Consider the following 13,328-nt stretch of genomic DNA (forward strand, 5'->3'; position numbering starts at 1 on the left):
CGCAGCACTAGATGTAGCTAGTATACTATAAATGTATCACTACTGGGTGAGCGTGAGCCGCAGCACTAGATGTAGCTAGTATACTATAAAGATATCACTACTGGGTGAGCGTGAGCCGCAGCACTAGATGTAGCTAGTATACTATAAATGTATCACTACTGGGTGAGCGTGAGCCGCAGCACTAGATGTAGCTAGTACACTATAAATGTATCACTACTGGGTGAGCGTGAGCCGCAGCACTAGATGTAGCTAGTATACTATAAATGTATCACTACTGGGTGAGCGTGAGCCGCAGCACTAGATGTAGCTAGTATACTATAAATGTATCGCTACTGGGTGAGCGTGAGCCGCAGCACTAGATGTAGCTAGTATACTATAAATGTATCACTACTGGGTGAGCGTGAGCCGCAGCACTAGATGTAGCTAGTATACTATAAATGTATCACTACTGGGTGAGCGTGAGCCGCAGCACTAGATGTAGCTAGTATACTACAATGTAAAAACAAAATAAAATTAGCTAAAAATAAAACATTGGGGGAAAAAAATACTTTAAAATGAAACAAACGAATGAGTTATTTTGAATTATTTTCCCTGCGAGCTTTAGTTTGTGGCTCTTTACAACGTTTAATGTGGCCAGTAGGGGTTCCATACAAAAAAGTCGACATTGGAATGATCGATAATGAAAAGGTCGACAATGATTTGGTTGACACCAGAAGGTCGGCATGGAAGAAGGTCGTCAGGTTCAAAAGGTCACCATGGAAATTGCTTGACATTTTTTAGGGTTAGGGAAGGATGGTTAGTGGTAGGTACTTACCCCGACAGTTAGGGTTAAGCACCAGGAGGGGTGGTTAGGGTTAGACACCAAGGGGAAGGGTTAGGGTTATGGTGAAAATTAGGGTTAGAAATAAAACACACACACAAAAAAATAACAACGCAATATGTGTCGACCATTTCCATGTCGACCTTTAGAACCTGTTGACCTTTTGAACGGCCTAAATTTCATCACGTCGACCAAATTAGTGTCGACATTTAGTATCACACCCGGCCGGTAGAGTGATTAACATCACAAAGGCCTCGGATTGCATTCGATGGCGCAGCCCATGAAGATTTTTACTGTATAATACTAAAATGAAGCACATTTATACATCCCGCAGTCAAAGTAATCCAGATATAACCTGCAGAGAGGACAAACACTAGCTCCATCTACAGTGTGTTCTCTGTGCAGATTAGGTCCATCACTTGTATAATACATGTGGGATAAGACTGCAGTCATGTTTGTCACAAGGGTGGTGATGGTTCTGCCAATCTGCAAGGGCAGCACTAGCTCAGCTCATATCACAGAGGCTCCGACTGGTAAAACCGGCTCCCACATTCATATGTGACTGCTGCAGTTCCCCGTTACACCGATGGCGTGGTCAGGAAATCGGGGATGTTCAACATCGATTCCATGATCCCGACCTGAAAATGGTCGACATTGGCGAGTTGGGGGATTTTTTACATGTTTAATTCCCTGATCCGCAAATGGATTGCCAATCATCGATTATTGCCGATCAGCGGATCGGCAGAGCTGGGAAACGGGCGTAGAGGTATGGGCCCCTTAACTTTCTATGGCCTTTCATGGTTTAAACATTTAACAGTCCCATAATCTAAGAACTGTGTCTGTACAAATACCACTTTATGTCTACGCCAAGATGGAGTCCAGGAAAAGGATTTGTGACCCCTGGTTCATGTGCAAGGTCTATGTATGTATAACGAACTCTTCAGAATATGATCATTTTTTGGGGGGGGTGCTGTTGGGGGTAAATCCTGGGTATGGATTTAACAGTAACACTACAGCAGGTGAAGCCATGAGAGGTTAATCATCTGCTTGGTGACCTGTAGAAGTTAATTATAACCATTATTTTGTTATGGAGGCTGAGAATTAGGCTGCACCTGCCATTATATCGCCCCTCCATGCCATTCTCTGCCCACGTGCTGCCCAGTTTGTTCCCAATGTTCTTACACAGCTGGTGGGCAGCAGCATAAACCGTACTGTACGGGGGGGGGGCATTCTGTTATCCCAAGCGTGACCACCTATTGTCATTAATCAGCATTAAGCCATATGCAGCTGTAGACACTTGTTCTTGTCACAGACATTTTGGAAATAAATCACTGAGTAGTTAAAGTCTCGCCATGAGGACAGCTGGAGGAACGGAGCGAGACGCTGTTACCCCACAATTAATTACACAGCCCGATTACAGAAATGTTCATCTATCAGACCCTGCAGCCCCAGAACCTCCTAATTACTTTCCCTCTAGCAGTAACCGGATTACATGTGCTATTAAATATCAATTATTTCAGCTCAGGTTACCGCAATAAATTAACTTGTAAACTCAGAAACAGCGGAAAAGGCCCGTGCTGGAGAGCCTGCATATATATGCATATATATATATATATCTATCTTGTGTTGTCATGGCTGCATTGGAATAAAGGTCGGCCATGTTTAGATACTTTATAAGATGGACAATTCAGTTACCTGCTAACTCCTCCCCCATCCCTATATCTTACACGACGTTTGGGCTGTGACCCCTCCACTCCACCTTATTTTACACTTTTCTGGATATTAAACTTTTCACAAGTCCTGCACAATGGGGGACGACTACGGAACAAGATGGCAGCCGGTCACATGGAGAAAGCACACGTGTGAAATTTCAGATACCTGGGCAGAATGTAAGATGGTGGCGCTGGGGAACTGCGCTCACAGTCGCTTGGCCTTTCCGTACACAAAGGCTGATCCCGCTGCTGATCAGAAAAAGTGTATTGGCGGAGTCATCAATTAAACTGACGACACATGTAGGGGGCCCTACCGGAGGACCAGCCAAGTCCAGTCCTCACTTGTGTTGAGCACTAGATCCCTCCTTGCTTAAAACGCTGCACGTTACTGCGCTCTGGAGCTGGCCGCGCGCACAGGCAGACAGGGGGGGAAAAATATGTTACAGGTGATAGCGTAACCAAACTACAGAAGTCTAGGCAAATGTAGAGAGGACTTACAGGCCTCCTGTAAGAATTTCTCCCGCACGCTGTCGGAGGTGCAGTTCTTACACGTTTTGATTGCGACTGCCAAGGCTGGATTCTCCTGAGAAAATAAAAACTGTTTAGAAGAACTGTAGCATGTGTACGGCGGGAAATTACATATCACACACATATACTAGTCAATGGACGCGCCTGGCTGACGACCCATGGCGGACAGTGGCGTCCAAGTACGGACTGCAGCCGTGCCCCAGGTCTCTAAGGAGTCTATATAAACATATTTGTATAGCTGCGGCTTTCAGAATTTCCAATATGCATAAATGAACATGTTATGACCAATTACTATACACATCTTTATATACAAATAATTTGTGCCAGTATCGTCTCCATTAGTCAGTATTGTCCATCTTCCTTCTTTGCTGCCTGAAGGCCGGGACTCCGGTATGTAAAAGGAGACAGATTCAGCATCATTCTACTAGCTCAAAAAGTGCTGCTTTGTATGGAGCACAGAAAGGGGTCATTGTATTGTTTTTATCACACATACATTTAGATAAACACTTATTAGGAGGTTTTAAATACCCCAGTATATGTAACTGTGCCGCCATAATGGTTTCCGCATACAGAGGACGTCAACATTTAACAATTTTAAACATGGGTCCGGGGAAACGTTTGTTTACTTACAATAAAGATATTTTATGGGCTTATACCGATTGGAACATAGGGCCTGATTCAGAGCCGGACGCTATTTGCGCTCGCTCTTTCAGAAAATAGGGGTGGCTATTCAAATGAACCGTTCACTCTTTGCGGTCTGTTCACGCCTTTATGTCTGAACGAGAGAACAAAACTTGCGGTCGTTTTTTGGGAAACTACGCCCCCTGGCCGCTCGCATCCTACGTCATGTCCGCTATTTATTAGATTAATCGAGTACATCGACCAGCGTATGAACTGCTCGCTATTCTTGTGGTTGGTTTTTCCGACCGCAATCTTGCGAGCAGTTCTGACTATAAAATAACCCAGTGACGTGGTCAATGACGCTGCTGTATTAATTATGCACACCCATAAAACGCCCGTTTTGACCTTTAGGCACGTCTGCGTTCTGATCTCCACTCCCCGTTTTCAACCACCTTCCCCTGTTACCACCCACATACGCCTCCTCCTGTCACTCAAAACAGCAGGCATTCGCTATTTAGCGAACAAACGATTTTCGGCCGCACTGACTGGTTCACGCATGCGTATTACGATCCGTACGCATACGCAGTTGTGCAAACATCGCTCGGAACGAACGAGCGGCCGCTTACGAGCGGCTCTGAATCAGGCCCATAATCCATTTGCGGAGCTTCCATAGCCTGCAGTCAAAATAGGCGTACGCCATGTATGGGGGCGAGGCAGATCCACAAGGACTAGGATCATATCCACAACTACCACCGAAGAGGCAAAACTGGGGTGTGAGGGGCAAATTTCTGCAAGGGGTGCATTCGCGCAAATGTGGGACATGCAAAAATACGTCTTTTGGGACATTTATTTATTGCGAATAGCAGAGGGTGGGTGCAAGTATTCACCGATGGCGCTGACTTGTAGTATCCAGACCTTTACCCTACATATGCAGAGGAGGCTTCATGGAGAGATGCATCCGGCTCTGCGTATTAGAGTATAGTCGCATTTTATTTACATTCAAGTACAGCGTATGCGCAATTTATTTTTAACTCTGTAACAGCCCCTTAAGGGTTAAACGGCTGAACGATATAGAGTGACAGCACTGTCTAAACCTGCCATTAAAAGTGTGTGTAATAAACCACACAGTGCGCTTACCGGGCTCATGTAAACTCCCTGGTGGACGTCTCCAAACTGTCCTTCCCCAATGCACCGCCCCAGCTCGATCCGGTCCCTCTGGATCTCGTAGTCGCCGGCTATTGAGATAAAAAAAAAAAAAAAAAAAAGACGACTTAACAGCTGAGAGAGACAGAGCGGAGATATCAGGCTCCCACGCACAGACATACTGTGCTCACACGCGGTGTATTTACACCACACAACACTTAGCAGATCTGTAACATCCTCTCCTGCAAGCAACGCCGCCGAGACGGAGGAATTAGCATTTTACGCAGCATCTATCACAAGCAGCACGATCACAATAAAATCACAGGCGGGTTTACAGAACAATTACTGAATGACAGGCGGATGGGAGTCAGAGGACGGAGATGATGCCTAAAGCTGGGTACACACTACACCGGCGGGTTTGGCCAACCCGCCGACCTTTCTAACAATCTGTGCACACACACTTACCAATTGTTCGGGCGATGTGTCTGCGCTGTCATCACCGACATCACAACTGGGCGAGCATTTGAATTTGCCCATTCCAGCTGAGATGTCAATCACTGCCGGGTGCCCTGCAGCCTGTGCACGGGCGAGTCACCCGTACACACCAGCAGACGCACCGATATATCTGCAGATATGTTTGGCATCTGCTGTGCTGCAGAATCGATCCAATACGTCTGTGAAGGGCGTTATTCACAGACATACTGTCTGTACAGACCCGCCGACTCGCTCGCTATATATCGGCCGTTCGATTGAGCGGCCGATATATACAGCTCAGGGTGTTCCCAGCTTAACGCAACAATACTCAGCCCTGCAGCCCTATAAAGGACAGAGAGTGGCTGCAATACAGGGCACTGATGGCGGTAATGGCTACACCATGTGGTTAAATCCCCAAATAACAGGGAGAAAGTGGAGACGTTGCCCAAAACAACCAAATCAGCTTCTGTCATTTATCTAGCACAGGGGGAGATGTATCAAACCCTGGAGAGAGATAAAGTACCAATCAGCTTCTGTAATTTATCTAGCACAGGGGGAGATGTATCAAACCCTGGAGAGAGATAAAGTACCAATCAGCTTCTGTCATTTATCTAGCACAGGGGGAGATGTATCAAACCCTGGAGAGAAATAAAGTACCAATCAGCTTCTGTCATTTATCTAGCACAGGGGGAGATGTATCAAACCCTGGAGAGAGATAAAGTACCAATCAGCTTCTGTCATTTATCTAGCACAGGGGGAGATGTATCAAACCCTGGAGAGAGAGAAAGTACCAATCAGCTTCTGCCATTTATCTAGCACAGGGGGAGATGTATCAAAGCCTGGAGAGAGATAAAGTACCAATCAGCTTCTGCCATTTATCTAGCACTGGCTATGAAATGATCGTTAGAAGCCGATTGGTTGTTTTGGGGTAACTTTTCTACTTTATCTCTCTCCGAGGCTCGATACATCTCCCCCTAAATGTTTCATACACAATTACTAGAAACATTCAAAGATCTACACAGGTCTGGAAAAGTTACAGGAGGGTGACAAACATATCATTTAGACATCCAGCTAACGAGAGTACATCCTCTCTAGAAAACCTCTATTCCCATTAAAGGGATTTTACGTATACTTTGTACACTCTAAAAAGACCTTCTCCTATAGGGTCAATTTGTATTTTACCCACGATCCTCTCAAATTATTAAAGAAACATATGTAAATATAAGCTTTAGTCCGATAACTTTTCCAGACGGAATTAAAAAATCAAATCGACTGATGTCAAATCAGAAATAAAAACTGAACCAAAAAAACTTGATAAAAACAATTAAAAAAAATGTAACAATTATAATTCAGGCGGCACTTCAAACACAGCAGGCAAACCCGGTTTACACACAGCCCGTTACCTTCATCTAATCCATAGCTTTCTGAATGGCGTTTGGAGAGGGAACAGAAAATAAACGGCCTTTACACAAGGAAAAACGCACAAAATGCACATTACACATAACAATCATCCATCAACACTGGGCGCAGAGTAAAGATGAACGGCCTGTGAGACACGAAGTCCGTGCGGCCAGGCCAGACACTTTCATTAAGCTCTGCGTAACAGCTGCACACAAAGGGCGGAATTCAATTGATTTCGCGGCCCGCATCTCCTGTCTAAAGTGACAGGAGATCGCGGGCCGCTATTCAATTGTGCCAGCTTTTCACGCTGATCGCACCCAAAGTGGTCGGGTTTAGCTGCGTAAATAGGCTAACCCCGACCAAAGTGCTGGGCGCGATCGCGAAAAGTGATGTTTGGGCACCCAAACATGTCACTTTTCGCACATTTCAGCTCTCATCCTCGAGGGGCTGCGAGCTGAAATGTAGCGCTTGGCAGCTGATCGCGCCCGACAGGAGCAAGAATAGAATAGCTCGGTCGGGCGTGATAGGGGATGAAAACATAACATCAGGGAGAATATTGTACTACAGGAGAAGGAAATCTGCGGCATGATAACAGGCAGTGTTTCAGCAAGACCCGCAGGACTGGCCACAAAGTCTCAGCACTCCACAGAATTTATGTATGGGACAGAGTTATATGCATTATCGATGGCAAAGCCCGAGACGCGACCGCCTGCGGCACGGGGCGCAAAGTAAAGTCGAGACAGTGACGGCCGTATTAACTCTGCTGTGTGGTGTGGTTGGGGCAAGGCTGGGAACACTTTAGGCCAAATTTATTTCAGACAGTGCCGCAGACCAGGTATCGGGGCGCAGGCGAGTACTCACTGGAAGGCATGGTGTAAGTATCTTCTTCATCTATAATCTCTGCATAGTCATCGGTTTCTGCCAAGAGAGAACCAGCACGTTAGTCAGTGACCCAGAAACATCATCGTACAGACAGGATATAACCACAAACATCAGACACCAGGGAAACACCCAGGAGAGACAGTGTGAAGACTTGGGAGATTATTATCCATACAGGACACTGATTAACCTTAGATATTGATTAGTCAATGACGCTTATCATTGCTTGTTCGGAATATAATAATAGTCTATTGTGTTACGCTCAGAATCACGGTGACATCTTTATGGGGAGAAGGTGAATGGTGGGAACATTCATTATAAAGGCAGAATGGGTCCAATATATTTACTATTATAAAAATGTTTTAGCTCTTGCAATGTAAATTTCTAATCTTAGCGCACTCAGAAACAGGTATCGCGGTACGCAAGGCATTCTACATGATAGATCCATGCTGAAAAACTGCCAGGTAGGGTATAATTAATAATAACACTATACACTAAGGATTAGTGATAATCCTGATAAATATTAGCTGAGCAAGGAAAGCCGCTATTTCGTACTCAAATGCATAAATCGAGAGACGTGTTCTTTTACCACTAAGGCTAATTAGAGGGAGGCGCTTGTCAGAGCTGGCAGAGTGTGACTGACGGTCTGGAAGACTTGCTCTGCAGAGATGCACTGGCATCGGTGGATTCACAACCAGGCATATGGCCCCTGATCTCACTGCGGTTTAGGAGACTGCAATCTCAGCTCTTTGGCCTGTACCCTATGCAGTTAGGACGCGGCCCTGAAGATGCAGGAGGAGGCCTCAGCTTTATATGTGATAAGTTCTGACGGCATCATGCACATACACCAGACGTGTGTGGGGCAGCTCGTTACACGTGAAGTATGCAACAAGTATTAACTAAAGAGACCTCTATTCTACACAGCTGGGGTTACTCTATAAGGCTACATGCTCAGCGCTGCAGACACATAGGAAGACTAGCACAGTACCGTATTACAGTGCAGGGGTTGCATGGCAGTACTTGTGAAAGGAAAGAGCTGGACCCGGAGCGGGCACTGGCTGGGTACACACCTGAACGATATCGGCCCAACAAGACAAAATCGGGCATATCGTGCAGTGTGTATACCCGATTTGCGCGCTCCAGCGGTCGCACGCGATATCGTGTGATTGGCCATTGCTGCACGGTCAATCACACGATATCGCATGTGAGGCTGTACATATTAATGAAGGATTGTTCCGTCGTTCATTAAATCTTGTGTACCGGCAATCATGCGTTGTCCAGGGTGAAGGCAAACCGCCCTGAACATCGGCACGATTGCTGGTCGTTTAGGTGTGTACCCAGCCTTAAGCTGCATACACACGTAAAGATTTTCTGTCCAACCATCCAACTAGTTGATTGGTTGGAATGAAAATCTGGTAACGTATGAAAGCAAATGACAATCAGCAATTTGCTCCCAAATGCCGGAAAATGGACAAAAACTGTTTGTTAAATGTTTTATCTAAACAATTTGTTCAAACTTGTCCGACGTCATTTTCAGCTGTTTTCTGGCATTTAGGAGCAAATTGCTGATCATCAGTTACACCCATACGTTACCAGATTTTCATTCCAACCAATCAACTAGTTGGACAGATAATCTTTAGTGACCGTGTGTGTGTGTGTGTGTGTGTGTGTGTGTATGTGTGTGTGTGTGTGTGTATGTGTGTACAGGTGATAAGAGCACACAGTGCAGATTAAACACAATGTATTACACAGATTCATTAGACACAATTAGTGAGACAAAACAACAGAAGAAAACGAGTAAAGCGCAGGTATTACCGTCCCCACTAAACTCCTCTGCGGATCCAGGATGCATGCAAGGAAAGAGAGAAGCGTGAGCGTAGAGGAAAGCATTGTCTGTCGCCCCTGTATGATGCATCAGGGAGGTTAATATTTCAGTATAAACATCCTGCTGGTTAGAGACTGGAGGGCACACACCGGGCACCTGGTCATTGCTTGGGCCGTTACCGCTCACCTGTGGTATAGCAGCGTCTAACACTACAGCCAGCACCGTCCGAGGGGAGGGCACAACCATAGCACAAAACAAGATCCCCGTCCCCCCTCCTCCTCCTCCTCCTCTGCAAGCGACCCGTGTGAAAGCAAACACCAGCGTCTGTGACGTGCGTGTGAAGATCACAGCTTGGTGTGGACGGGGAACAGGGAATGAGAAAGCTGCAGCTATAGGACAACTATAGCGCTTCCGTACAGCGGTCAGGTTAGGGTGTGGTATTTACAAAGAACAATTCTGCCTTCATCATAGAACCAAGGAACTCATTCAGATTCGGACGCCAAGATGAGAACGCACGCTATGGACGATAATCGCACATCACTATGCGCATGCACGAGTCATCCACTGCTTTCGGGAATTGTGCGCTCGCAGTGCACAGACTGGACGCTAATTTGAGTGACAGATGGCGCCGTTTGTGGGTGGTAACGGGGGAGTGGATGTGCGAACGCAGGCATGTCTGGGCGGCTAAACTGTGTTTTAGGGGTGTGCATAATTAGCAAAGAAGCGTCATTGTACACGTCACTTGGTTGTATTTCAGCCAGCAGTGATCGCAGTGCTTGCGGTGGGGTAGGGTCTACCTCAAGCGCTGCGTGCAGCTACGATGGCTCTCGATGTCACCGATTAATCACACACTTCCTGGTGATGACATGTGCTAACAGAGAAAGGTGGGCGTCTTTATACCGGCGTGTGCGTTCGCTCTGCCGTCGCTCTAAGGCACAGAGGGCGTTCTTCCACCAGACAGTGCGATCGCGGCATTTGCATACCCGGCCCCTTTTGGCTGCGTGAGAGTGCAGCTTAGCGTCCGGGTCTGAATGAGCTCCCAAGTCCTAAGTGTCGCAGGTCTGCAGCATCAAATAGCAATCAATAAGGCACTGCGCGATACTAGGCAAGTATTTAATTAAAGCTGACATCCGATGGTTTGCGTCACATTTGTATCACGTGAATAATGCGGTCGGCCACATGCAGTGATGGCAGCCAATATGTATAAAGATGAGGCCCGATTTATCTTCAACCCAGACAATTTGCTGGCGCAGAGATTTCCTCCGCGGTTAATAGCGATTTCTAGGCGTGCGCTCAGGACAGAGGATGACCCCCCCACTGCATAGACGAGGGCGCAGCGCACCGGCATGCAGGTATTCGCATTGTTATATAGTGGTTTTCTGAAGCTTCCTTTATGCAAATCTACTTCCTACACAACCGATGACAAATTATATCACTATATCCCATCACCCAGACATAGAGGGGTATTCAATATGAAAGGTTAACTTCCCTGGCGAAGTTAACGTTTCATATCGGAGTTTTTTTCTGCGTAAAGGTATGGTGCGCGCTCCCGCTTATCCCCGTATTCAAAATAAAATTAACGAAAACTGGAAACTCCGAAGTTGGATTTGCGTAAAGTTACAAATTTTTCCTTCAAATAATTGTTAGACCTCCCTAAAGGGAACACTATGGGTACCCCCGTTTTAGCCTTTAATTGAAAGTCGGGGATTTAAATAGCCGCAGCAGGTGTTTTTTCCCGACATTGAAGAAGTGATGCAGAAGAGCACTTAGGTTATTTTTTTTCGTTTTTTTAAGTGGTCCCATCAAATTTGGGGTACATGAAAATGGGTACTAGCATATTTTTAAGTCCCTAAAGTTATTTTTTTAAATTCTGCATTTGTGCACCTGCCGCTATAAATCTATTCTAGAAAACACCTGCCGCTAATAATCTAATCTAGAAAACACCTGTCGCTAATAATCTAATCTAGAAAACACCTGTCGCTAATAATCTAATCTAGAAAACACCTGCCGCATACTTGCACAATAGACCTGAACCTATTTCCCTATTGTTTAACAATTTTTTCCCATTATTTTTTTTGGGCACCCCAATTTTGTAAATTAATTTTTTGGGGTGTCCCTATCTTTTTTTTTTACTTTTTTTGACACAGTTCTTTTTTAAATGTCATTCGCAGGGGTGCAGGCTATTTTTTTTTAAGCCTGCACCCCTAAACCCCAATTGTGCACTTTTTTTCGACACCTATTCAATGGTGAAAAGTTATCACCGTTTTTTATCAAAGACTTTTCAAAACTGCGATAAGTCTTTGAAATTGAATAGGGTGTAAAACTAAAATCAGTGATATTAACGCAAAAAACGATGTTATCGCACCCATATTGAATACCCCCCTAATAGAGTCAGGCCTTGTACAGTGACGGGTAACGTTATATACTGCAATCCCCCCGCCCTGGCCAAATAAAAGCTGACTGAGGACCCCAGGAGATGCAGCTGTCGTGCCACAAAGAAGTTAAATGGCATTAATGGACTGATAATTAATCACATCTCTACAATAAAACACTGAACAGCAATTAACAAACTGCCTGTAATGAGCCAGATCCTCAACACAAATGACTTGTACAAGACAGTCATAAATCCTATGGTAATGGGAATAAAAGGCTCTAATTTGTGTAATATTTATCATGTAAATAATATATAATGAGGAGGAACCAAGCTTAGATTAGTGGCACAGACTCCAGCAATTCAGGTCTTGAAAATCACCTGTCGCCTACACAGCGGAGGCCGCCGTCTTCTACACTGAGCCTATATTCAGAAGAATGCAGCCTATTAATGCAAGGGGTAACCAGTGTCTCATCACTGAGGCACGTCATGCCTCGTGCCTCTCTGACGACTCTAGTGGAATGAGTGACAGGAGAAGCCGTTTGTGGCCACTGGAAACGGGGGAGTGGAGATGCGAACGCAGGTGTGCCTGAGCGTCTTAACGCCGTTTCAGAGGCGGGCATAATTAACAGGCAGCGTCATAGTACATGTCACCTGGTTGAATTATACACTGAAGTGCTCGCAGTGTTTGCGGTAAAGTACAGTCAACTGCAAGCGCTGCGGTCAGTTCCGGTGGACCACGATGTACCGATGCTTGCATACACTTCCTGGAGATGACGCTGGTGGGCGTCTGTATACACAAAGTGATCGCACGCCAAGACATAGTGGGCGTGCTTATGCCTTGCCGTGCGATCGCCCTGCCTTGACGTCACTTAGCTAAATTAGCATACGCTGGGAGCGAGCGTCTGCATCTAGCGAGCGGGTCTGAATCAGGGCCTAAGTGCATGGGAGGAGATGAAATAAAATGTTACTTTACGCATATACAGTATGAAAGGTCTATACGTATGTAGTCACAGTGGACAATCTGCCTGATATGTGCGCACACGCCTCCATTATATCACACATATAATATTCCGCTTGCAGGTGGTCAGGGTTACCCGGACATCGGCATTGGCTGATTATTATTACCCAACATTACAGACAGCCAGAAGATCCTGTCAGTGGGGTGATAACGCAGTGCCCATGTATAGACGACCGATGCAGGCCTCTGTAATCACCTCTATAAACACAGACATCATACGTTAGTACGTGGGATCACCTGGATTTATAGTCGCCGCCCTGCGGTGTAAGAGAATGTATACTTATTAACGTTCTCAGCAGTTCCCCTCATGATTGTCAAAGGAGAAGTAGAAATTCATACATTTCAACTGTATTACTATAGAGTACCGATAGGAAACTTGTTGCTCGACAGCTGTTGTGGAACTACAAGTCCCAGTTTACTGTACTTAAAACAGAGGCCCTGATTCAGAACCGGACGCTCTGACCAGAGCGCTCGCTCTGAATCAGGGCCCACCTCCATAAATATGGAGCGTCCTCCTGGACGCTCGTATAGCT

General features: G+C 45.7%; 1 protein-coding gene across 12 annotated transcripts in view; it reads right to left on the bottom strand.

Annotated features, from left to right (window-relative positions):
- Positions 1 to 13,328, bottom strand: part of PTK2 (protein tyrosine kinase 2) — a 263,844-nt gene that overhangs the window by 64,234 nt on the left and 186,282 nt on the right. For 8 of the 12 annotated variants that reach the window (XM_088448066.1, XM_088448067.1, XM_088448059.1 and 5 more), the window contains 5 exons: positions 9,394 to 9,411; positions 7,561 to 7,617; positions 6,702 to 6,722; positions 4,819 to 4,916; positions 3,031 to 3,115 (listed from right to left, as the gene is read on the bottom strand). In XM_088448066.1, coding sequence (XP_088304192.1) covers positions 3,031 to 3,115; positions 4,819 to 4,916; positions 6,702 to 6,722; positions 7,561 to 7,617; positions 9,394 to 9,411 — 279 coding nt within the window. The remainder of the gene's footprint in view (positions 1 to 3,030; positions 3,116 to 4,818; positions 4,917 to 6,701; positions 6,723 to 7,560; positions 7,618 to 9,393; positions 9,412 to 13,328) is intronic. The other 4 variants (XM_088448057.1, XM_088448064.1, XM_088448063.1 and 1 more) reach the window with 3 other exon arrangements.

The sequence above is a fragment of the Taudactylus pleione genome, unplaced genomic scaffold (genome assembly GCF_031769625.1).
Source record: "Taudactylus pleione unplaced genomic scaffold, aTauple2 ptg000450l, whole genome shotgun sequence".
NCBI lineage: Eukaryota > Metazoa > Chordata > Amphibia > Anura > Myobatrachidae > Taudactylus > Taudactylus pleione.